The sequence below is a fragment of the Falco punctatus genome (genome assembly GCF_963210335.1).
Source record: "Falco punctatus genome assembly, chromosome: 7".
Lineage (NCBI taxonomy): Eukaryota > Metazoa > Chordata > Aves > Falconiformes > Falconidae > Falco > Falco punctatus.
In genome coordinates this window covers 23,463,656-23,489,476 of record NC_137587.1, presented here as the reverse complement: position 1 = coordinate 23,489,476, position 25,821 = coordinate 23,463,656, and the positions used below count along the sequence as shown (strand labels likewise).

At 39.9% G+C, this 25,821-nt stretch overlaps 2 protein-coding genes across 6 annotated transcripts in view; one reads left to right on the top strand and one right to left on the bottom strand.

Moving 5' to 3' along the window:
• The first annotated feature begins 119 nt into the window (after positions 1-119).
• Positions 120-17,155, top strand: LOC308067953 (photoreceptor outer segment membrane glycoprotein 2). Of its 2 annotated transcripts, none has more exons than XM_080397699.1 (4): positions 120-994; positions 5,684-6,352; positions 10,217-10,463; positions 11,863-17,155. In XM_080397699.1, exons 2-4 carry the CDS (start codon positions 5,772-5,774, stop codon positions 12,127-12,129), a joined length of 1,095 nt encoding a protein of 364 aa, XP_080253825.1. In that variant the 5' UTR covers positions 120-994; positions 5,684-5,771; the 3' UTR covers positions 12,130-17,155. The 2 variants fall into 2 exon arrangements, with proteins under 2 accessions (XP_080253825.1, XP_080253824.1); XM_080397698.1 differs by having other exon boundaries at positions 120-1,058.
• A 4,028-nt stretch (positions 17,156-21,183) lies between these two features.
• Positions 21,184-25,821, bottom strand: part of UBR1 (ubiquitin protein ligase E3 component n-recognin 1) — a 74,974-nt gene continuing 70,336 nt past the window's right edge. For all 4 annotated transcript variants that reach the window (XM_080397665.1, XM_080397666.1, XM_080397667.1 and 1 more), the window contains 4 exons: positions 25,489-25,566; positions 24,611-24,781; positions 24,307-24,408; positions 21,184-23,831 (listed from right to left, as the gene is read on the bottom strand). In XM_080397665.1, coding sequence (XP_080253791.1) covers positions 23,690-23,831; positions 24,307-24,408; positions 24,611-24,781; positions 25,489-25,566 — 493 coding nt within the window. In that variant the 3' untranslated portion in view covers positions 21,184-23,689. The remainder of the gene's footprint in view (positions 23,832-24,306; positions 24,409-24,610; positions 24,782-25,488; positions 25,567-25,821) is intronic.

Sequence of the window (25,821 nt, the reverse complement as noted above, 5' to 3'; positions counted from 1 at the left end):
CTGGGAGAGGACCATTTATGCTTCTGAGAATATCCATATGCATTACAATCCCTGATGCAGGGTCCTTTGCAGTCATGTGCGCTCACTGAACCCCCTCTGCTGTGCTGATGTGGTGTGGACCCTGTGGATCAAACCTGGTCCTGCTTAGTGATTCAGTTCTGGTACTAGCATCACCACTAGCTTCACCAGGCATTGCTGCAGACTGAGCTTGTTGCCGCTACTGTTGCCAGTTCAACCCAGCCATGTCTGTCCTGCAAACTGCTACATGCTGGGCTCAGAAATGTCAGAGGACAAGACGCTTTTGCTTCTGACTTGGGATAAAGCTTTTAAGAGTGTAGGACAGAGGGTTTCTACTAGATTGTTCTTGAACCTGGAAAGCTTCCCAAACCAGAATCTACTGTGAGTCATACAGGATGATCCAATTGCTCCTGGTTACTTGAATTCCTTTCTTGGATACATTCAATATACGGAGAACAGACAGTTCCATCCAAAGCAGGAAAATATGGAATGATCAGTAAGACACGTAACAGTGAATGTAAATTATGATTGTCTAAGATTCTCCCTTCCCACAGAAGCACAAAGTTTCATTAGTTTCATTCTTCTCTCTCTCGGACCTGTATTTATTGTTAAGAACAAATTAAGAACTAATAAAGACATTAGCAGGTACTGAAGAACAGTCTGAACAGTCTCTGTTGTTTACTAGCCCAAACCTCTTTGGGACAAAAAGGTAAAAGAAATTACTAAAAATCCATTTTGTTGGTGAGATCTCAGTTCACACTCAGTTAATTGGCCTGTTTTGCAGGATTTAACCTGGTGGCATAAGAACCTTGAAATAAATCTCTTAGCTACGATTAGAGATGAAAGAGAGATTAGCATGGGCAGGAGAGTTGAAGTCTTTTTCTGCATCTCCACTGGTGAGTCAGTGTAAAGACAGAAGAACTACAGAGGCATCAGGAAAAGGGTACTTCAGTCTTTCTCAGGATGCCTGATCCAGGTATTTTCTCCCCTGTACTCAGCAAGTTATCGGTTTCGAGATCCTGTTCAGTCCTGTGAAGCAGGTTAGTGGTTTCTTTTACAGTAAGTCACAGATAGGAACATGTGTTTAGCTAAAATGGCAGATTTTAGTGAAATTGGTAAGATAAGATATGACAAAATTGCAAGCCAGATTTCTTTGGACAATTTGCACCTAATAAGTAAATGTTATAAACAAATAAATAGCTGTGCTGTCTTGTTGTATGTACTATGGGGAATTTGATAGTGAAAGAACAGGTAGGTGGCATCCTGGAAGCAAAAAGCTACTGCATGCTGATGGAAGCAGTGTTTGAAGTGAGTTAGACAAAGAAAATTTGAGAACAGTATCAATAATATGGGAGAGATTTCCACATGTATTTGGCTTCTTCTGTTGAAAGAAATATTTCTCCCTCTATAGAATAAAAATCTAGCTTGCTGTCCCATAGCTGGGGAAAAAATGTCTGCTTATATATGCTTCATAACTCTGGAGTGGCTCATGTGGAGTGTGTTTCTAAGAGCTTTGATATACATGTTTATTCCACTGAACTACTAGGAGCACTTGAGGTTTTACAATAGCCCACTGTCAAATACAACTTGAAGAACAGATACATACTGCAGAGCAAGACAATGACACTTTCAGCTCGTAACTGCACTTCAGTTCTTTCAGCTGGAAGAACTTCCTTCATGGTGCTCAAAAAATGCTACTATATGGCAGCGTGTGTGTTGCAATACATCTTATGCTAAAATATATTCAATACTTTGTTGAACAGTTAGGGAAAGAATAATGTTATGATGTATTTACAAAATTTATTGCGATGGGAAGAGACTCTTCTCATCTAAAATAAATTCAGTAAACTGTTAGCATAGGAAAAAATAATCTGAAGAGAAATACCCACACAGAAGCTGGGAACACAGCAACAGAGTAGGTAAGCTGTTCTTCTGTCCCAGACTTGATGCACTCACATTTAATGAGAAGCATAGCATCCCCCGAAGATCCTTTGTGCAATCCCAGGTATATCAGTGACAGCCAGGGTCAGTAAAGGAGTGTTCACTGCACTACAACAACCAGTCATTCCCCCCTCTCTCCTCTGACAGTTTGGCTCATATAAAATAGCAGATCTTATACTGCTGGAGCACTGTAGCGTGGGTACATCTGTTAGGTGAATGTGTATGAAATCTGGTCTTACAACAATAATAAAATTGCACCAAGGAAGCTGGGAATACCTTGTGATAATTACAGGAGGCATGGACTTACTAGAAAGGTTGCTCTTGTACAGAAATTTCTCTTTTAACTTTAGGCATCTAAAAATGGGGAAGGGTGCTATCTCAGAATAGCTACACGAGATTGAATGTATTCCTGCTTATGGAATTCAGCTACAAATTTCTTCATTGCTATAACATGATAGAAAGTCTCAAATTTACATCAACAGTGCCTCTTGAGTAGATGAATTTTAGGAAAAGGTAAAACTTTACAACTTTTGTTCAAATGTTAAAGCAAAAGGTGTTTGGCAAGTAGGGTGTTCTCAGTGACACTTTAACTATATGTGTGCCTAACAAATATGTACATGTATTTCATAGAAATGAACAGCGAGTGATGCATTCATATACGCTGGCCATTGGCTTTGAACTGCATATCAGCAGCTAGGAAATTTCACAACAGATTCTCTCTGTTGTGAGCTCTGAGACCTGAGTACTGGGGGCAAAAGCAGCCATCTTACAGCTATTTTAAGTTCAAGTCATGAACTGCTTAACTGGTGAAGCAATCAAAGATACTGGCTCCAGGCTTTAGCAGACAGGCTGTCAGCTGAATTCGTATGGAGGCTTAATTCTCTGCCGGCAGAGCGTGATCCTTTTAAATGAGGTCTGAAGGGTACCACAGAAGAATGGTGTGAAGAAAGCGGTGCCATTTTATAGATACCTGTTCTCTGGACTTGTTTGTACAGAGGTGTCTACCAGTAATCAGTATTTCATCATGATATTCTATATGATTGTCACATTATGATCACAATTAATATTCAACCATAACTGATAATCAGCCTTAATCATTAAAATCAGGACCCTGTTTTTAAACTCCCGAGAGCTGATGGCCTCAACACCTTTGGAAAGAAGACCGGTAAAGAAAAATACTGTGCATTTTGCACACTGTTCTGTGTATTGTACAAAAGATATACAGAGGTGAATAGTTTTGAGGGCAATTAGTTTCCTCTGTAAATGCAGAGAAAATACACACAACATGAATGATTAAGATCTCACAGGCATTAATATGTTTTAATATGAATGGAACAACCTATCCCTTGCCTGTACAAACAAAACTGATTCCTTCTGACATACACAGATGAAGACACTGGGATACCATTACCTTTTTAAGCTGCACTCTACAACAATCTGCTTACCCCATGTTAAGCTTCATTGCAGCTGTGGATCCTTTAGCGGGTATGCGTAGCCCTACTTTTGTACAGCTTGCCTGCAGGTGGTTTTCATGCTGTTTTAGCAGATACCAGCTTTATTCCAATAAAGTAAAGCAGTGGAGTCCACTAGCTTAAAAAACATTGTAAGAAAATGATGAGGCTTATGCTTCTCTGTTTCCCCAAATGTACAGGATTACGTTTTACTGTTTATAAATGCCATTGTAGTAGCAGAATTAGATGACTATAATCATATAAATACATAGTTGTATAGCATAAAATCACTCTCTTGAAAATTGCTAAATTAGTTGGAGACCCTGCTGAGAGCAGGTTTTCTGGGGAGGAAAGAAAGAACTCTATATAGCTTGCACATGTTGAGGAAAGGCGATCACAAAGCATCGGAAACACTGAAGAAGGGTAAAAGTTCATGGCTTCAGCCGGAGGTACTGCAGTGTAGTTCTACATCCACATCACATACACTGAAAACACATTGTCTCCAGCTCTAAGAAGTTTTAGATCTTGGATGTTATTAGCTGTTTTCTGCTTGTGATCATGATATAACTGGAGAGGTACAAAGGAGAAGTTATTAGTAGTGCTGCAAAGAAGCAAGTTTAAAAGTGCTGGGAAAGATGGTATTTTTTCTTAGATCCTGGAGATTCTTAGATTCTTAGAATACCTGGAGAAAAGACGACAGACCTTGAAACACGGCAGGCCTCCTTCAGCTGTGAAACTCTGAAATACCAGATTTGAAACTCAGGGCCAGGGAGGAGAAGTCTTCAAATACTTTTTATGCCCATCATTGTGATCTTCGGAGAGAAATAAGAGTCTGTAGATTACATGGGGAAGTAAATTGTTAATAACTTAAGAGTAGGTGTTTCAAAATCAAAATAAAACATACAAGATACAGATTACTAAACACAAGTAGTTTACTGTCATTTTTCACATGGTTCCACCCTTCCAAAAAATACTGTGGTGTCACTTGGGCTGCAGAGTCTTCTTCAGACAGGAGAACGGAAGCAGTTCAGCGGGCGGTGAAGAAGTCAAGGTTGTTGCAGAACATGCAGCCAGGAATGAAGTTTAGGATTCCGACTGGAATACGGCAGACCCAGAAAGGAAACCAGTCTGCAGGTGGCAGGAGGGTTGGAAAAAGGTGTGACTGTCACAGTTCGCAGCACAAAGGCAAAGAATAAGCAACTTCAGCTGCAGGAGCAGAGGTTAAGACAGTAATGGTGATTCCCTAAGGATTAAATAGGCCTCATTTAATACATCATGCTATTCCAAAGCCTGTTTTTTAATAAGAACTTTCATAAAGAAAGGAAGGACAATCACACAAAAAAATCAGAGCATCTTAAACTGCTGATTTTTTCTTCAGGTATGAAGATACTCTGCTTTTTTTTGTAGGGTGGTATGTTACTTCACATAAAAATGGTTATGCTTTTATGCCAGATCAAGTGGGAAACATGCAGTGGAGGATAGTTTGTTACCAGTAATATATTCAGTCATAATATATAGTCATAACTCTTAAAAGTTAATAAAAGTTTCATAATATTTTCTAGAAAAACAGCAGAGTCATTGATAGTTTAACTATTTGTTGAGCATTTTGTGTCTGTGGATAACCATGCTCAGTTCCCCCTGCAGTTTTTGCCAGAGGGATTTTATCTTCGTAGTGTAACTGTAGGCATAAAACTGCCTTTTGGTAGAAAAAAATCATGTTTTACTGCACATTATCCATGAAATGGCTCAAAATAACCATGGGATACTGTGCTTCTGGTACTATTTTCTGGGTTTTTTTCCATCTGGAAAAAAAGCTCATGTGATTATGCTGTATCTATCTGCTTGTTTGTCCTGCTTGATCAACTTTTGACTGCAAATCTGACCATGACATAGTAATCTAGGAATGATTAATTCCTAGAATCACCAAGAAAATACACGCAACAAGTAGAAGGGCACCATGAGTCTTCCGGAGGGAAAGACAGCAGATCAAGTCACTTCTAGACATCAGAAAACCTGCACAGAAAATTGCTCTTGACAAAAATCCTAAGAATCCAGGTTCACTGGTTCTACTGTTCACTTGTTTTTAATTGTTCTAGTCAGTTCTTAGAATTTATTTTTTAAGTGATTCACATTGTATGAAATTTAAGCAATAAATTTCACCAGGGCACTCCCTCGGCAGGACTCACAGTGCATGAGGCTTTATGGGAAGTTTTCTGTAGTCTCTACAAATACCTTGTCAAACAGACTATAATCCATCTCTCTCTTTTCATCAGATTTCTGCTGCATGCCTTGGATACATGCTCCTAAAGAGCTTAGAAGTTTTCCTTGACCTACGCTTCTTTTCCTAATGCTGATCTGACTATGGCTGTCCTCAAAGTAAAATTCACCAAAACCAAGAGGGACAAATTGGCTCAGATCTTATGGATCCTCAACTGGGTATCTGTAGTGAGCGGGATCATTCTCTTCAGTCTTGGCCTCTTCCTGAAAATAGAGATCAAGAAGCGCAATGAAGTGATGGCAAAAGGGGATGTTAACTCTCTCCCCAACATGCTGATCTCTGTAGGGGTCATAGCATGTATCATCAACTTTCTGGGTGGCAAAATCTGCTATGACTGCTCGGATGCCAACAAGTTCTCTCGATGGAAACTAGTTATGCTCCCATACATTGTATGTACCTTCTGTTTCACCTTCTGCATCCTGGTTGGTGCTCTCATGTGCTATACCATGAGGAACGAGCTGGAAGAGTCTCTCTATCTGGGACTGAGGGATGCTATTAAGTTCTATAAGGACACAGACATACCTGGCCGATGCTTCTTGAAGAAAAGAGTGGATATGTTACAAATTGCATTCCAGTGCTGTGGAAACAATGGCTTTAGAGACTGGTTTGAAATTCAGTGGGTATCTCCTCGTTACCTGAATATGGCTTCCAAGGAAGTTCTGGAGTAAGTATTTACTAGTTGTAACAATTATAGGAGAAAAAACTCATTCAAGAAGGCAAAGTACGTACTAGCTTTTACTGGACCTTTGTTTCTTAAAAAAAACCATAGGATGACCACATTACTCACAAAATACGCTAACTACATGCATAATCACAAGTTGCTTTTTGCTAGCTTTTTAGGGTCGCTAAGCAAAGCAAAGATGTATCTTTCCTTTTTTAATGTGGTGAATTAGCTACCTAAAGATTTCAATTAAAGTGAGCTGATAACGGAAAGAGAAAAAGGGTTGTACTATCAATACACAGTCAATTCTAAACACTGAAAGATCTTTCTCCTTCAAGATTTTAAGATTTTGCAAACCCAGATTCAAATCTGTATGTTCACATGTGAGAAACTGCCAACACCACATACACTGCATCAAAAAGGAGGAGAGAAATCCTTGAAATTTGGGTGGGTGGGTGTGGGTGTGTTAGTTTTGGGGTTTTTTTTGGTGGTTCTTTACATGATGTAACTATTATAAAATTATATGCTTAAACAGAAGAGTCTGGTAATTCTTACAGACAGTAGAAAAGGTGACAAAAATATTTTAAATTAAGACAATCCAATATGTGACAATTCTTCTAAAGCTGAAAAAAAAGTCTTCACTGACAGAGTATAGTAGTTATGTATTCTTGGGAAAGAAACACAAAAAGCTTGACTGGCATTTTTCAAGTGTTCTGTTTTGTTGAACTCAAAAATCAGCAACAACAAAGCTAGAGGAAGGGAAGCTGAAGATCTTGTTTTCACAGAATTTGCAACTTGAAACTGCCATCGTACAGAGCTACAAACATGTCAGAGGATGGGACCTAGGAGAATATGGACAAGAGGGCGTCAACGTGCATAAGGCAGTTGGCTGTGGAAATAAAACAAGCTTTAGAAAAGTGTTCTCAAGGGAAAAGCTGGAAAGCAACAGTGCTACAAAGCAGTGACCCAAGACATGTTTTAAATCCTCGTTCTACACCAAAAACTGACATGACAACCAAGGTGGTCCACAGGAACTTAGGAGTAGCATCTTATTGTGAGGACAAAAGTAAAATATACTGAGTCTTATTTCTGTGAGACATGCAGAAACAATGTTTTACCCAGGGTCTTAGCTAAACTCTCCTTCTGCAGGGTCACCTGTGCCCTGCCACTGTTTTGAAAATACACTGTCAGTTAATTTTTGCCTCATGTAGGCAGAAATTGCCAGTGAAATGCATGTGAGAGCAGTTACTACACTGCAGAATTTCTTTTACTGTAGATAAATTGGATAATTCCATCTGAATTGCTAGTATCCAAGTTGGTGATGTATAACCAAATTACACTATGATTTCCAAAAATCTGGTAGTGAAACATTTGATATTAAATTGTTGGAAGCAAAGTCCAGCTGGTAATGTTCAGAAAGAACGGAGAAGAAACCAAATATTTTTCTGGGTTTCATTTTGTACTGTATGTCAATTAATACTTGGTAGATTGAGAGGCAAAGCAGGTGAGAACTGACATACTGTCAACTCGCATGTAACTTTTGCAAAACTGAACTTTGCACCTTCCCTCATAATCCTCTTCTCTCCCCTCTCTTCTGTGTCTCCATTGCCAACACCACTACGTGACAAGAAATGGAGACAATCAACGGGAACGGCAGGAGGGTGAGACAGGTTACAGTGGACACAATCCCATCCAGGTCGTACCAGCAGTAAAGTCCCTAACCAGCAGGTTGAGGGAGGTGATCCTCCCACTCTACTCCACTCTCATGAGACCCCATATGGAGTACTGCATTCAGCTCTGGGGCCCCCAACATGAGGAGGACACAGACCTGTTGGAGCGAGCCCAGAGGAGGGCTGCAAAGATGGTCAGAGGGCTGGAGCCCCTCTCCTATGAGGACAGGCTGAGAGAGTTGGGGTTGGTCAGCCTGGAGAAGAGAAGGTTCCAGGAAGACCTTACAGCAGCCTTCCAGCACCTAAAGGGGGCCTGCAGGAAAGCTGGAGAGGGACTTTTTACAGGCACCCATAGTGACAGGATACAGGGGAATGGCTTCAAACTGGAAGAGGGCAGATGTAGATCAGCTATTAGGAAGAAATTCTTTACCGTGAGGGTGGTGAGACACTGGCACAGGCTGCCCAGAGCAGCTGTGGATGCCCCATCCCTGGCAGTGTTCAAGGCCAGGCTGGACGGGGCTGTGAACAACCTGGTCCGGTGGCAGGTGTCCCTGCCCATGGCAGGGGGGGTGGAACTAGATGATCTTTAAGGTCCCTGCCACCCCAAACCATCCTGATTCTATCATTGCTTTGGTTCAGTAAAAATCATCTTTTTATAGTCTCAAAAGCAAATTTAGCTTTACAATACCTAAGAACTTTGAATTGCAATAACAAATAATGAATGTCTCACTCTGTCAGCTCTGTTACTGAAGTCTTCCCTTCTAACAGTACCAAGATGCATCATTCTTTAATTTGTCAGTAGTAGAGGAAACAGGATGGCAGGGGCACATTATCCAAGTCTGGAAACTGCTGTTGTTGGCAGCAGAAAGAACATTCTTTGTTATAACATGTGGCAGGAAGTAGATAAAAAACCCCACGCAACTAAATTGGTGCTTGGCATCAAAAGGAAAGCTAAAGACTTAGTTTGAGGTTGTATTTTAACCATTTTAGATGCTGTACTGTATTTGGGTCTTGTCACTAAAATATACAAGGTGTTTTGCTGGCCTGGGTAAAAGCTCCCCTTTCACAATGTGCTGGCCTTCCTCTCCTCCCTCTGTGGGGTTTTGGAAAATATTAAAAATTCTATTATTAGCAAATGGCAAAAGCTGGATATCTAAGAGAAAATTGTCTTTCATGTATTCTGGCTCCCTAACGAAGGCTGAAGGGCATGGGCTTCATTAAAACAGGCCACAGTTCTCACCTGTGGGGCTGTCTCAGGAAATAAGCCTTTGCAATGTGCATGAAAATAGATACATGGTTAGAGGCAACTTCCCCAAAGTGTGAGAGCATCTCTTAACATCTTATATACTCTCCAGTTTCTGGAAAATCTATTTCTCCAAAGAGCCTGCCTGGAAACAGAGGTCCTCACAAGGATACAGTAGCTAAAGAGCAGGCAATACAAGGAAAACTGACGTCAAGGATTCATTTAACTGTTCCAGAAACTCCATTAATCTGAGACTGCGTTCTCTTTACATCCTGTGATTTTTTTTTCTCTCTCCTGTATCTTCCTTCTTTTCCCACTTGTTCTTATCCTGGTCGTATAAGGGAGAGAAAGGAATAATTTTTAACCATAAATATAGTTGCAAAAGTCAGAAATAGTATAGTTACAAGAAGTAGAAACTCCATTGTGAAGTAGTCTCAAACCACGGCACCAAACCAGCCACTGCACAGAGGTACAATGATGGAACGCCAGCAGACAATTTCCAGTGGTTCCTGGGGCATGCAAAGTTATCCTCGAATTAGGTTCTCTCTTAAGGAATGCTTGTGTTAAAAATCAATCCAGAAGGATTTCTAAGGCTGTAACTTCCATTAGAGTTCCACCACAATAAATAAGTTCAGAAATTGTCTTTAGTATTTTCAGCACAGAGATACCAAAAAAGGCATCATCGCTGTGAACGCCGATTCCACACCTTGCACACACAGTACTGAGAACCATGTGAGATACTGTGCCGATACCACGCAAATAGAGCAAATGAAAAATTTAGTTTTCCTGCAATAAGCAACTTTTCCAGTTGAAAATATATTCCCATTTTCCTTTTGTTACATTGCAGAGCCCTACATTGCAGCAGACTTGCATTACATCCTTTTATAAACATCACAGACACTACCTGCTGCTGATAGCAGATTTGTAACGCCCAAACTTTCTGTGCTGTTGCAGCCGCCTAAAGAGCAATGTTGATGGCAAGTTCTTGGTGGATGGAGTACCCTTCAGCTGCTGCAACCCAAGCTCCCCACGGCCCTGTATCCAGTACCAGCTGACTAACAACAGTGCTCACTACAACTATGATTTTCTGACAGAGGAGCTCAACATCTGGGTGAAGGGGTGCAGAGAGGCCCTGCTGGATTACTACACAGCTATTATGAGATCCATTGGTATTGCAGCGTTGCTTATTTGGTTGTTTGAGGTAAGTCTAATAAAAATGGCCTGTATCGGATTAATCAGAGTCTTCCTGCTCTCTAGGATGGGAAGCAATTACACTGTAATCTATGAGAAGCGCCTCGATATCTAATATAAATTCCACAAGCACTTCCAGAATGTTACAGGACTTCCTTTAGGAAGGCAACTTTCTCAAGTCCCCTAAGCAAAAGCAAATCTCATTGAAGATTAAAACTAATAGAAATTACGTATATATTTCTGTACATTTACACAGCTTTTTCAATAGACTATGGCATATTGCCTTCCCTGAAGCATTTCTGGGGTCAGATACAGGATGATATATGCAGTGACACAACTGCAAGGAAATGAGGTGATAAGGTCTGAGGATTGTTTTAAGTCCATTTTGACAAAAAAAGTACAAAATGTTGGCAGGCCTGTGGCTGAATACATTAATTTTATTTATAGTAAAAACTGAGCATAAGTATGAATATCTCAAAGCCTCCTTTTACATTACATAGCTTCACCATACAAACAGTACTTGCAAACATGGCATATTTCGGGCCAGCGGTCTTTCTGCTGGCACCTGTAAAGAAAGCTGTCTCAATGTTGTCATCACAGGTAAATGACTCCCCAGTGGCATAGGCTAAAATATGGGTTTCCTCCCTTTTTAATAAGTTTTCCTTTTCTGATTATTGCTCTACTGCATAAATAACACCACTATAATTAAAATAGTTCACAACAGTCCTCAAGCAGTGCTAGATGCAGGGGTGGTGCCAGAAACAACAGGACTTTGGCAGGACCTGAAAACGCGGTGAGCCAGCTCTCTGTGCTCCCTTAAATATTGACAAGCTGGGCACACTGATCTTGAATCCAACAGAACTATGAATGTGGAACTTTTTCCTAAACTTAAGCCTCTACTATAGGCCATCCTTCTTAATTTTAATGCAGTGCCATGTAGGAGACATATGACTTACATATTAATAATTGAACTCCTTTGAGAAAATACCAGTTTAATCAAGGTCAGTGGGAAAAAAAAAATCCATGGAAGTTAACACACTATAATTTAAACTTTTTCTTCCCCAGTGACTGATGGCTCCATTAATTGATCATTCATTCTACACCAGTTAGTTGTAGTCTCTAAGGCTGCACTGTTCCCGAGTAACTCTAGGTATTTATGTGCTAGTAACACGCAAATGGGAATGCTACCTGAAGAACAGAGAGATAATCAATCAATCTCTCCCTGGTATTTTTCTTTCTTTAAAATTTGATTAATTGGGAGAGCGGTTGGAAATATTGCTGAGATAAAGAATCTGTCTGCTTTACTCAATATTAATTATTAGGCCTGTAAACACACGTCAGAAAGCTGACTTAGTAGTAGGATCAAGGCTGTAATTTAAACTCTCTGTTTAACCATTAACTGTTTCCAGCTCTCTGTACTTATTGGTGTCCGGTACCTACAAACAGCCATGAAGAACGTCCTTCTGCTAGGAGATCTGGAGGGTGAATCAGATGGTTGGTTACTAGAAAACAGCTTTGTGGAAACTGCTAAATACAACATCAGTATCATTAAGAACCTTGGCAAAGCCAACCAGATCTCCACTGTCTCAGGCATGAACGACCCCAACATTGACATTCAAAACACAAACTGTGGCAAAACCAATGTTATAACAAAATCTATCCCAGCAGCTAGCTAGGCAAGTCTTCACAGAAACTGTATCACAAGCTTTGACATATTACAGTCTTACAGATACCGGACTTTTCACTCGTAGGCAAAAAAGGGTAGGAAAACTAGTAAGACAACTGAACAAACCATGGACTGGTGACAGCTCCAAAAAAACTGATACTTCTTTGGCTGGATGTATTTTTACACATTCTTGTGAAATCCCCGATTGTCAACACTGCACAAAATAAACTTCTGGAATTTTCTCCACTTTCTCTCCCTTGCTTACGTACTTCTGTCATGGTCTGAATACGTCAGAATAATGATTATGCACAAACAAATGTTCCAGATAAGATGGGTCTACATCTACTAACATACAGATTGGTCTCCTGCGTACCAACGTTTGTCATTAATGTCATATAGAATGTCTATACGTCTATAGAAATCCCAGCAGCAGGAAAATAATAAAAAAAAAATATTACACCAAATAAAAAGTTTCTTTAAAAAAGACAAAAACTCTGAAATGAAAACTATTAGTCCAAGTTAGGATCGGGGAAATTTTAGCACAATTCTACATATATATGACAGCCCTTCTAAGAGAACCTACTGGGTAGTGAAATTGAGTTGAAGGCAATGAAAATTAGCATAAGCTATTCCAAATTATTTTTTTCCCCAGAATAGTCTGGAGTATTTCTTAATTTTTCTCCATCCATAGTTCAGGGAAAGCCAGCTGCCATACCTCCCTCAAAGTCAATGGGTACTGCTGAAAGGAGTTCTCTGCTCAAGAAAACTAATTGACAGCTCATGCCAGGATATTTAAAATTCGAAGTAACATGTGATAGCACAATCTAAAAACAAGCAGACACTTCCCATAAAATAAACAGTAATAATCCTACGTGTTTAAAAGCTCTTCAAAAGTACTTACGTAGATCCAGGGTCTGGAAGATAAGGGATTATTTGGAACCAATGAAGCCACAGACTGACAGATCTCCATCACATTCCTAGTACAGAGCTCAGGAACTTTGTCAAAGCACGAAGCGAGAGCCTTCTACACCCAAGACACTGAGAGATACAGAATGCCCTGTGACTGTAATTCATCATTACTCGCAAGCAGAAAAACATATCAATACAGAACAGAGGATAAAAGACCAAATAAAATATTTTACTTGTTATTGTTGTGAATAATGCATTGTTTGAATGTAAGTTTGGACAGCTTGTGCATTTTTAGAACCATAGAATTATTTGGAAAATTGGAAAAGACCTTGGAGATCATAAAGTCCAACCATTAACCCAGGACTGCCAAGTCCATCCCTAAACCACGTCCCTAAGCACCGCATCTACATGTTCTTTAAATGCCTCCAGGAATGGTGATTCCACCACCTCCCTGGGCAGCCTGTTCCAATGCTTGACCACCCTTTCAGTGAAGAAATTTTTCCTAATATCCAATCTAAACCTCCCCTGGCTCAAATTGCAGCCGTCTCCTCTTGTCCTGTCACTAGTTACCTGGGAGAAGAGCCTGACCCCACCTGCCTACAGCCTCCTTTCAGGTAGTTATAGACAGCAATAAAGATCCCTCTTGTGTCTCCTTCAGGCTAAACCTCCCAGGCTAAGATCATTGCTTCCAACCGTTAACCCAGGATTGCAAAGTCCACTACTGAACCATGTCTCTAAGTGCCACATCTACAAATCTCTTAAATATGTCCCAGGATGGTGATTAAACCACTTCCCTGGGCAGCCTGTTCCAGTACTTGACAACCCTTTTGGTGAAGACATTTTCCCTAATATCCAATCTAAACCTCCCCTACTGCAACTTGAAGCTGTTTCCTCTTGTCCTGTCACTTGTTATCTGGGAGAAGAGACTGACCCCACCTGCCTACAGCCTCCTGTCAGGTAGTTGCAGAGAGTGATAAGGTCCTGCCTGAGCCCCCTTTTCTCCAGAATAAAAAAACCCAGTTCCCTCAGCAGCTCCTCACAAGACTTGTGCTCCAGACCCTTCACCAGCTCCGTTGCCCTTCTCTGGACACGCTCCAGCACCTCAATGTCCCTCTTGCAGTGAGGGGCCCAAAACTCAGCACAGTGTTTGAGGTGCAGCCCCACCAGTGCCCAGTATAGGGGGACAACCACTCCCCTTGCCCTACTGGCCACACTGCTTTGGACACAAGCCAGGATGCTGTTGGGTTCTCGGCCACCTGGGCACACTGCTGGCCCACGTTCAGCCGGCCGTCAGCCAGCACCCCCAGGCCCTTTTCCCCCAGGCACTTTCCAGCCGCTCTGCCCCCAGCCCGTAGCGCTGTGTGGGGCTGCTGTGACCCACGTGCAGGACCCGGCACTGAGCCTTGTTGAACCTGGTACAACCGGCCTCGGCCCACGGGTCCAGCCTGTCCGGCTGCCCCTGCAGAGCCTGCCTGCCCTCCAGCAGGTCAACACTCCCCCCAGCTCGGTGTCGCCTGCAAACTGGCTGAGGGTGCACTCGATCCCCTCGTCCAGATCGTCGATAAAGATACTAAACAGAGCTGGCCCCAGCACTGAGCCCTGGGAACACCACTTGTGACCGGGCACCAGCTGGGTGTAACTCCATCCACCACCACTCCCTGGGCCCGGCCGTCCAGCAGCTTTTTACCCAGCGCAGAGTGCACCCGCCCAAGCCATGAGCAGCCATTTTTCACGTACAATCAAGTACAAGTAAAGATTACACCACTGGGATATTCAAAGCATAACTATTCCTACTTTTGAAATTGTGTGAAAGTAACAGTAAAAGTTTTACCTGTCTAAGCAATGTTGTTTTCTACAGCAATAGAGTAAGCAAGAATTATGCTGTAATAATATATGGTAAACAAAGTGTGAAGTAAAAATCTGTACCATAATTCAAGCAGGCTACATATACAATCATAATTTCAAATGCGATTGCTTCACTGCTTAAAATGTTAGGCCTATACCTAGGAATATTAAACAAAACCAGACAGATGTGGTCTGTCTGCACCAGTAGCCTGTAGCAGATGTTTTGCAAAGGCACATAAGAGGCAACACCATTAGAAAATAGCTGCTTCCCTGACAAAGCCTCCTGACTTCCAGGAAACAGCTCTTTGGGACCTGGTATGACAAAGAGGGTATTTGTATCACTGTGTTTTAAAAAAATCTCAGTGGATGTTTTTTCTACAAATCTGCATAGTAATTTTTTTAAAAAAAACTCATTTATAGTTTTGATATTTAAGACACAACAGTGAGCTTCAGATTTTTAACCCTCAATTCAGTTCTGCATTGTTGTAAAACTGCTTCTCTTCGCTTGTTAACTCCCTGGCAACTTAGTCAGGTATCCCCCAATTCTTGCTGTAAGATGTAGCTGACAGTCATTCCTTAATTATTCCCTCCATGCCGTTCCCAATTTTAGAGTCTTCTAATATAATCTCTCTTGATCCTATCTTTCCAAGTTGAAGAAGTTGCTATTTAACCTTTTACTCTATGGAAGTTATTTCATACCTTCGATAATTTTCACCACTCTTCTCCATTTATCATTTTGAAATGGACAACGCTGTGTAGAGCCGAAGACATCATGAACTAAATAGGTCTTCTATCCTTTTCCTAAGAATTCCTATCATTGTTTTTGACTTGTTATGAGCAGAGACAAATTTTCACAGGACTATCCATAAAAATACTAAGAAAATCTTTGACATGAATATACCTGGGGGTGCTGTTCGACAACAGGCTCAGTATAAGCTGCAGCGTGCCCTGGAGCCAAGAGGGCAAACCCTGGGGTGCATCAACCACAGTACAACCAGCCGGCCACAGGAGGTGATTATCCTGCTGTATTTAGCGGTGGTGCGGCCTCACCTGGGGTACTGTGTGCGGTTCTGGGCCCCTCAGTTTAAGAAAGATGTGAAGGTCCTTGAACGTGTCCAGGGGGCAACAAAGCTGGTGAAAGGGCTGGAAGGAATGTCCTGTGAGGAGCGGCGAAGGACTGTGGGCTTTGTTTAGTTTGGAGAAGAAGAGGCTGAGGGGCAACCTCACTGCTCTCTGCACCTTCCTGAGGAGGGGAGGTGGAGAGGGAGGTGCTGAGCTCTTCTCCCTGGTATCCAGCGATAGTAGGACACATGGGAATGGTTGAAAGCTGAGCCAGGAGAGGTTTAAACTGGACATGAGGAAGCATTTCTTTACCAAGAGCGGTCAAACACTGGAACAGGCTTCCCAGAGAGGTGGTTGATGCCCCAAGCCTGTCAGTGTTCAAGGCATTTGGACGGTGCCCTTGGCATGCTCTAACTTTTGGTCAGCCCTGAACTGGTCAGGCAGCTGGACCAGATATCATTTTAGGTCTCTTCCAACTGACATAGTCTAGTCTATTGCAAATGTTAGTTTTTGCATAGCTACATTAATTTTCATTTACCAAAAGCTAAACCTTCTGTTATTATCCAGCTGCTAAATTTAGTAACAGCCTCCTGAAAACATTCAAAATAAGTTTTATGGAATATCTTTGTATCGTTGTCAGTTTGCCACTTTATAATTCCCTTTTTCAGATCACTTCTGAAAATGCTGAAAAAGCCACACAGATTTCTGTGTATCTCAGTTGTTAAATGCACCATTTATTCTTTTACTTTGTTGCTGAACCAGATCTTCCATTTATCTCATGACAGCTTCTTCTAATTCTGTGAGTTAGTTGGAAGACACTAGTCAAAGTTTTTTGAAATCCACATTATTACTGATTGGCTCAACATCCTCATCATATTTGTTAACTCCTTCAGAGAATTCAATCTGTAAGCTCAGCCTTCCCTTTACAAGAACTATATGTTAACTCTTCCCTTTGCACTGCATTTACCTATTTGTCAACTTCTGTTCATTTCAATCACTTTGTCCAGTGTGGAATTAAACTTAACGGGTGCATAATTCCTTCAACCATTTCCGAGAGCCAAAAAATCTTACTTCTGCATCACTGTCTGCTGTGGTGGTGGTGTTGCAGAACACTGAGCACAACAGTATCCTGAGCCTCACCAGCAGCACTAGAATTAGGTGATACATACTGGGAAAAAAAGTGAACACAGAAAGCTGTAGTACCTTGAGGGATGAAGAAGAAAGACTTGCAATATATATTTTGCTATATAAAATATATATAAAGACTTTGCTATATATTGCAAATTAATCAGAGTTTGCAGCAGAATTTTTTTTAAGGCAATTTTTTTTTAGATGAGTATGCAAAGTGCCATGTGCGTCAGTCAATAGCAATCACTTCCTCTACACAATTTCAGTGCATGTACAATTGGAAGAACAGCTCTAGATTTTTCAGTAACAAAAATGTGTAAGAATCAGAAATAAGTCGGAGAAAACCAGAAATTATTTCTGTAGATTTGCTTCATTAGGAAAAACTGAGTCAAGGGGACTAAGAATATGTAAATTTTAAAACTTAAAATACTTTAAAGAATGAAAAGAAAGCGAATAATGGTTCAGCATGATGAAAAAGGTTGTAAAACAGGAAATAAGATCATAATTTTTTAAAAAAGGAAACCTTATTCTGTATTTTAGGAAATATTTCCTAATGGCGACATATTTAACTGTAGAAGCAGACAAAACCTGACATTTTGTACCACTTAACAAGTGTCTCTAGGTCAACTACCTACCTTGCAGTATATTACAAGAACTGTGAGCTTACTCTTTTGATAACTCTCTAGTAGAGGTCCCTGTATGATGGATTTGTCAAGAATCTGCTCCGAAAAACAGATTTGGAAGGAAGAGTGAACTACAATGACCATCCAGCCTGAGCGTCTCTGTAAAAACAGAAATTTCACAGTAGCTGCTGTAACACATTAGCGTGAAGAGCAGAGGTGTAACTGTCCGGCCACACATCTTCCCCATTCTCCTTGAGCCCCCAGAGCTCATTTACTGTTGTATGAAAATAACACATTTCACCATAAAAAGACTAGTTAATATTTGGCAAGTTTACCTTTGTCTCTCAGCCAGCTGCCAAAACCTGCAGCAGTGGCTAGCAATGGGATCACTTGTGAAATTAACTGAGTATCAGCATACATTTCACAGGGAACAGTTGTTGTCTTGACTATTACCATTAATTACTTAGTCATTAGATTGTTCATTTCTATTCTGTATAGGCATTCAGAGTCCCCACTGATATAGATATATTACAAAAAGATGACAGCGCATTTCACAGTGATCAGTATAAAATTTACTTTTTAAAATAAATGCTTTCTTCTTTGCTTTGTATGTTTCCCTCAGACAGTGGATGTGCACCCTACATATCTAACTTGCTTTACAGCACCTGTCACAATAGTTTGGGTTTCCTGGAGTATTTCATGTTACAGCCACTGGATCAAGAAAAGAAACTCGGGTAGCAGCACAGACTCCATCTTTAATTCTCTGTAATTTACAAAGACAAAAATAGCATTAGCAAGCCAAGCCTTTAAGCCGGAGCATCTGCTCAGATACAGAAATAAATACGATTTGGGGGACACTTCTTATCCTATTTGTTATTAATGCTTAATCCAGTCAGAATTAATAACAATACATTTGTGCAACAGCAACTTCCAGAGCTAGGAACTCACCTAATGCATAAAACTGTCGTCTTTATGAAGTTTTTTAATTAAAAAAAAGACTGAAACATTTTAACGTTCAGTTTCTGGTGAAGGCACTATTGACAGTTCCTGTAGAAATTGCAATGATTACGCTCTTCCTTTAAAGCTTTCCGATTACCACTGAAAACGCTTGTTCTATGTTGATCACAAAGAAAAAAATATTAATAAGAAATACACAAGTAAAGCACATTTAGAGTTTCATTTATATATAAAAAAATGAACATAGCACATATCCTTAGAAGCTAGAAACCTCCCTTCTGCAAACAGATTTTTTTAAATTGCACACATAGAGCTCTCTACAACACAAGATTCATGATATTTAAAATCTTGCAAATCACTTGGTACACATGTGCTTTGTATCAAGTTTCCCACACTGGGAGCGCTATAGGCTCTGCATGCCGTATTCTGTATTTAGCAAAGAACGAGAAAGGTGTGAAGCTCAAGGAACACAGGTGGAGTCCTCAGTTATGAGGAGACCGTCACTTCAATAGATGATCTTGTCCTGCTCCTCTGTGTCAATTAACTGAGGCAGAGTGCCCGCAGTATGCAAACTGAATTGCTCCATGAAGTTCTGTTTAAGCCTGGATTGGGGAAATAAATATCCCTAGGTCATCTGCAGTGTCATGAGATTGAGATACGTTGGTTTTGCCACTTTCAGTAGAGGTCAGCATGATTCACAGAATGAAAAATGAGAGGAAAGAAGACTGGAGACTTTTTATTATCTAGAGTGGATTATTCCTCAGGCTGCCATGGTATGTTCAGGATAACCGTCAAGCAGAAACTCTGGTACACCGGGATGACCTCTCTCCAAGCACTGGAGACCACATCTCAATACTTGTACCCAGAGGCTAATGCTACATTTTGGGCACTATCTAGAGGAAGGAGACACAAGGTTCTGCAGCAGTCTGCTGAAAAAGGCTAACCACAGATCTTAACAAATACAGCAAGGACTCGAAACCATCATGAAATCCACAGTGCCCAACTACCCACTTCACAACATACTGCTGAGTCTCATTCACTGAAGCACGAAGCCTAGAAACCTCCTAAAATTGAGTCTGGTGTATTCAAAGTTGTTTAATAACCTGTAATTAATTAGCACAAACTACTCCTTTTTCTGACACTGATCTCACGAACTATAGTCAGACAGAAATGAAAACTCAGGTCCAGTTTTAATGTTTCATGCTTATACCTGGTCTCCTCTAACTGTAAACACAAAAAAATGTATATATAACCCTTCTGAACTTCAGCTTGCTCTCCTTCAATGCACTTTTTCTTTACACAGCTGCTCTTTCATGTATGCTTTCGACCATAATGAACGTAAGTTTAGAGAAATGTAGCTAGGATTAGAAATAATGGAGCTTGAGACACTTGTATAGGAGTGGATTTTCATTATTATCCATGTTTTCTGTATCAACCCCCAAATTTAGCCTACCCGCAAAACAGATAAAAAGCAAATAAAAGATTGTGCCACAGAAAGGAAACAACTTTCATCTTTGAAGAATCTTGTCAAGTAATAGGTTAAAAGAATCTAAGTAAAAAATTTAGATGATTTACCACGAATCTGACTAGTTTACAATGGGGATTATTCAAGGATATTGTCTAGCAACTAAAGTGGATTTCAACCACAAAGCAAAGTGTATGATGGCCAAAATCCTCCTCCACACGATTTTGTACATTTGTACATTGAACCTTGAGATTCTTACCACACAAGAAATGGTGCTGTAGCTTTTTCCTTTTCCCCCCTTAATGAACGGGCTGCTTGTTCTAATGTTCTTCAGAACATTTTTCCTAGTAGACTTTAATCTATCTACCTTTACCTCAGGAATTTGTTCTGAAACATTTGCTTTACTAAGACTAAGCATAGAGAGAGCAATGCCATTAACACCCAAACTCTGTAAGCTTAATGGTGCCCGAAGCTACAACAAAGCAGTGAGAAAGTAATGACAGCCAGCAGCTTGTAACATAAAAAGGGGCAAGAAGTACCGGCTGTTTTTTTAGGTGAGATTTCTTGGCTGTTTGCTTATCTCTGTAATAAAATACATTTGGTTGGGTTTTTTGTTTTTGTTTTTGTTTTTTTTTTTTAATATGTATCATACAGCACATCAGACCAACACCACAAACCCACAAACTTTCCCTTTCTAGAGGGTAACTAATAAAGAAGAACTGGCTGTACTGTCTGTTAAGAAGCTACAAAACCAGAATCACTCAACTAATCGGTTCAGGGTCATCTAAATATTGAATTTTGTACTTAAGACTTCTTTTACTAATTGAGGTAGACACTGCAGGAATTTGCGTCTGTAAAATACCAGGACAAGTTTCAAGTGGAGTATTTCTTCAAATAAGAAAAAAGTGTGCCACCATTACTAACTGGTACAATGATGATACGGACTACAGGGATAACTGGTATTGTTTACCAATCATTTACTAACTCTTCTCTTTTTCCATACTGACAGACACTGCTATAATGCTCTTGTAAAATCAGCTGTGAAGTGTCAAAGCACCTCCAAATAAAAACTGAATAATCTATGAGAAGTTATTTTATTTCTTTTTTTTAAATATACATATACAAGATATTTTATTTCAAAAGCACAAGAACATTATACAAGTTTCAAATTTACATTTTTGCAATTAAAGATACCAATATGTGCATTATCAGATAACGTCTTCTGTCAGCTTGGATGGAACAGAAATCAGTGGCATAAGCATCTTGCGATCACTAAATACAGATTATACTCACAGTGAACAAAACTGCATAGTAATTTATGAAATGAAAGATGACCACGCTAGTCAGTGAATGATGTGGGAGCCCACTTGCTAAATTAGTATGTGCAAACGTACAGATAGATGCAACCTTCCTCTCCCACTTCTTCAGCTACAAAGAGGTTTCTAGAACTTTAAACATGAGCTCACCTGCTCAGCCCAGCTCCTGTTATATACACAGTTCAGACAGAAAACAAAATAAAGCAATCTCACTGCATGTTTGATAACGGAATTGTTGTATCACTGAAGTGCAAGGTAACTGAAAGTTTTTAAAAAAATGAATAGGCAAATACCAGAGGGAAACAGTAAATTAATATAGTTTTGGTATCAACAAGGCATATATCCAGTATTTTTGTTGGTAAGAAGTGTTCTGATGACCTTGGAAATCACCAGTGCATGCAAGTTTACGACAACTGTTCTACTAAATTCAGTATGCATTTTAAATACATTTTAGAGACGACTGACAGAAATAATGTTTGTCTTTAAAGAGAGTTTCATATTCAGGTTTAAAATCTAGAAGAATCAAAACAAAGGATAGCGGCCTTAATTGCAAGAAAGAATACCTGGAAAACATACCAAAGCCAACTACTTATACCATCAGGGAAGAATTATAGCAAAATTTACAGAAAAAGTATTTGAAATTTGAACAATATTTGAGTTCATCAGTATTCCATTTTTAAATGAGTTTTGATGCCGTTCAGTGCACTCAAACTCTAAAAACTTTTAAAGAGAACAATGACATTTAAATCTAAATCATTATTTGTGATTCTACTATCTCTCAATCAGTGGCAAAAGAAACCCCAAAACCCCAAACCAAAAAAAACCCACAAAACCCGAAAAGAAACCAAACAAAAACGTGCTCTCCGACATTAATTTAAAAACCTCCCCTTGCAAGTCTTATTAAAATGACATAAAAATTCAAATAGCGAAGGGACAGGGAAATTTAGAGTACTGACAACTTCAAACTTGCATACAGAAACGGGATTTCCTAGGAAAGCATTTTTACCCATCGTATTACAAATTCTCTCATGTATATTGTGGCTGAAGTTCAGAAAACAGAACAACAAACATTTAGAACTAAAGCACAATCACGTATCATTGAGAGAGTTCAATCACAATGTATTATTAACTACTGAAGGGCAAAGACGCCGACCTAGCCACCTTTTTTCCCCCCCCTCTTGTGCTCTAAGTGGCACCAAACCACTGAACATGCCCCTCAAAACACACAATTTCATTTATGCAGGCAGAGCTCCAACAACAGTGACAGATGAAGAGTGGAAAACTCCTCAAATATGGACAAAAACTTATTTCTGATTCTAAAACTTGCTGGTTTGGGGTCTTGATATTAATTCAGTGGTAGCTTTGAAGGCAGTCTACTTCACTGAAGTCTCTGGCTCTTGTACAACTTCCAGAGCTACGCTACAACTACCCAACAGCATTTCCATGTTTGGTTCTTGGGGAAAATCTCAAAAGACAAACTGTACAAGAACTAATCATAACCTAGCCAAATGGCGTAGCCCTAGACCTCTTGGCATACAGAATTTTAACAGAGGACAAATTCATTAGACGAAGTGCAGTTCTGGCAATGCGAACAGCACAGACTTTGTTTTGATGCAACAAGCAAGATGGCAATTCCCCCATGCAGTTTCTATCCCACACTTCTCCTTTTGAGAGTTCAATTAATGAAAACTCTTCATTACAACCCGGGATATAGTGGAATGCGGGCTTTTTCTGTACAACTTAGTCTGCTGTACCTGTTGCTACAGATTGCTAAAGACCTGGCATCACTTCCACTCCAGCGTTATACCACAGATCCTGACCTATTTAAAAGCTTCACTAAGCTTGGGAAAAGAACCCAGGAACAAATAAAGGCAGCTTTTCCATAACAACAACATTTAGGTATATTCTCAAGGCATGGAAGAGACAAAAATGTAGTATGTGCCCAGAAGCACAGCATTTGGGAAGCTGCCTTCCTCAAAACACGTGAAACAATTACAACTTCTCAAAAAAGTGGATGTATTTTTGGACCTGAATATTCAGTAATAATTATATAATATGGGTTTCCTTTTTTTGGCGGGGGGGAGAGGAAAAGCAAAACGTGATGTGAGGTTCTGTTTCAATGTGTCAGTAATACATCCAACCTGGAGAATCCATCAACTGTGTCTGAACTACAGAATCCACTTGAGAGTGGACTACTTACTGCCACCCTCCTTTCCTTTTCCAAAGTACAGCCAAAGGTAAGAGTTTTCACTAAAAATAAGAGACTCAGAGCAGTTGCCAGTTGAATCCAAAGAAGATCTGATTTGTTTCTTGGCTCCTGGCAATCTCCTCTATGATGCAGTGTTGCTGCCATAGCAGATGGAGCTTCCGGTAACGCTCCTGACATAAGTGCAGGGGATTGCCTCTTCTTCATAGAAGAAAAAAAGGAGAATACCCAATAAGCATATCAGAATAACAACTGAAAAACTGTTCGTTACTAGTCTAGCATTAACACTCTTAAAGATAAGCAGAACACATGAAATGCTTGTATGAACGTCAATTCCAACAAGTCTACTGGAAATGAAAGAATTCTACACGTGACAAGCAATGACTGCCATCCCAGATGACATTTCAGCAATGGTAGTTGCTGCACATTTCTGATGAAAGAACATACAAAGCATTCCTGAGAAAAGTTTAGCAGTAACAAAAAAGGGTATTTTTCCATTATTAATGACCCATTCATGAGTAGGAACTGCCATCAAGAATTTGAACTCATGTCCACCAGGCCAAGATACATATTACGGTGCTGTACATGCTAGCTGGAAGAACATGTTGTCTAATGGGTACAAGAAACGAAAGAGATACCAAAGTGGAAATTCAGAAAAAGTCAAACATTTACTTACTTCAGACCTGGATCTGTTTCTCCATATTCATCCAAGTAGGGAGCAGGATATAAGCAGCCCCTGGTTTTACCTTCAATGAGGACAACTTTGCATTCCCTGATTCTTAAGGAAAAAATAGCTACACTTAAAATACAAGACAACTCCCAGCAAGTTTTTAAATTTTTGGTGAGCTATGTTTATAGGTCAAAGCAATGTTTCTTCATCTCTGACAAGAAGAGTCAAGCGCTTTAACAATGTTATGAATTTTGACCTTCAAATATTCCCCTTTACTCTGTAACACATCCAATTCTGGCTAGCTACTTACTTGAGAAACATACAGACTCCAGCTCCACACTGAAGAGCATGAGAAGTACAGGCTCCCAGCTCCTCCCCATTCACCAGTTCCTGACAGCAAGTATTCTGGGAACACAACATAGCCCCACAGAATAAACACAATACTGGATGTTTTTGTTCATCATCAGAAGACCGTGGGCATCTAGAAGAAGCATAACCAGAATGTTAGTGCTGGAATTAAAACTTCAAGAGAAAAGTTAACTATGGATAATGTTGCTTAAAAAATAACAAACAAAATAAAGCAAAAAAAACACCCAGCCCACAAACAATCAAAAACCTAAGACATACTATATCATAACTGTATTTCACTTATCCGCCTCCATTGGCTATGTTTTTACATTGCTTGGAAAATTTTATCTGCAAGATAAAATATTCTGCTTTAAGCAGGATGCTGGACTAGATGACCTGCTGAAGTCCCTTCTAACCTGAATTATCCTATGATTCACTCTTCCTGGCATAAAACAGTGCCAACCTTCCGGGCTTCTTGTGTCCAGTGCAAAAATTATTTTCAGGCTTATGGTGCAAAAATTATTTTCAGGCTTATGGTGAAGCCAAATGCACATTGCACTGGTGAAAAACAACCAGCACATTAAGCTATAATAATTTCATATGCTATCCTATAAAACACCAAGTGACTTCATTTAGTAAGCTGTTGTGTTTCAGATTTAAAATGAACATGTGCATGATTTAAATGCAGGTTTAAAATTAACATTGGCCAGTATAACTGTAACAGTGCCTTCCCCTCTGCAAAATAATCTCTGTACACAGTTTGAACACCAGTTACAGTACTGCAAGAATATAAAAGCAACAAAACAACCTACGAAGACAACTAAACATGTCATATTTTACCTAAACTGAGAGGCTTGGTTCAGAAGGCAGCTATAGTCTTCAGGAAGCTCTATTAAACTATTTCTTTTCCTAGGGTATCTGAGAAAAAAACAAAAACATCTATAATTAGAATAATAAAGATCGCAGCAAAGAACAGAATGGATAGGTATAAATTCCTGCTAAGCTTTCAGTTCTTTCTGTAAACTGCCACAGTTCTAGAGCGGTTCTTCAGTCCTAGGAGCCCAAGAGAGGCTCCACATGGAAGCTTCAGCATTTCTAGCTTCCAGCAAAGGTGATGAATTAAATTCCATATGTAACCTACATGTATGAAGACATTTCGTATTCCAGTTAGCT

Coding starts and splice junctions, on each gene's coding strand:
- LOC308067953 (XM_080397699.1), top strand. CDS start 5,772: ATGGCTGTCCTCAAAGTAAAATTCACCAAAACCAAGAGGGACAAATTG. Junction 6,353..10,216: donor GCTTCCAAGGAAGTTCTGGA/GTAAGTATTTAC, acceptor GTGCTGTTGCAG/CCGCCTAAAGAGCAATGTTG. Junction 10,464..11,862: donor TGCTTATTTGGTTGTTTGAG/GTAAGTCTAATA, acceptor AACTGTTTCCAG/CTCTCTGTACTTATTGGTGT.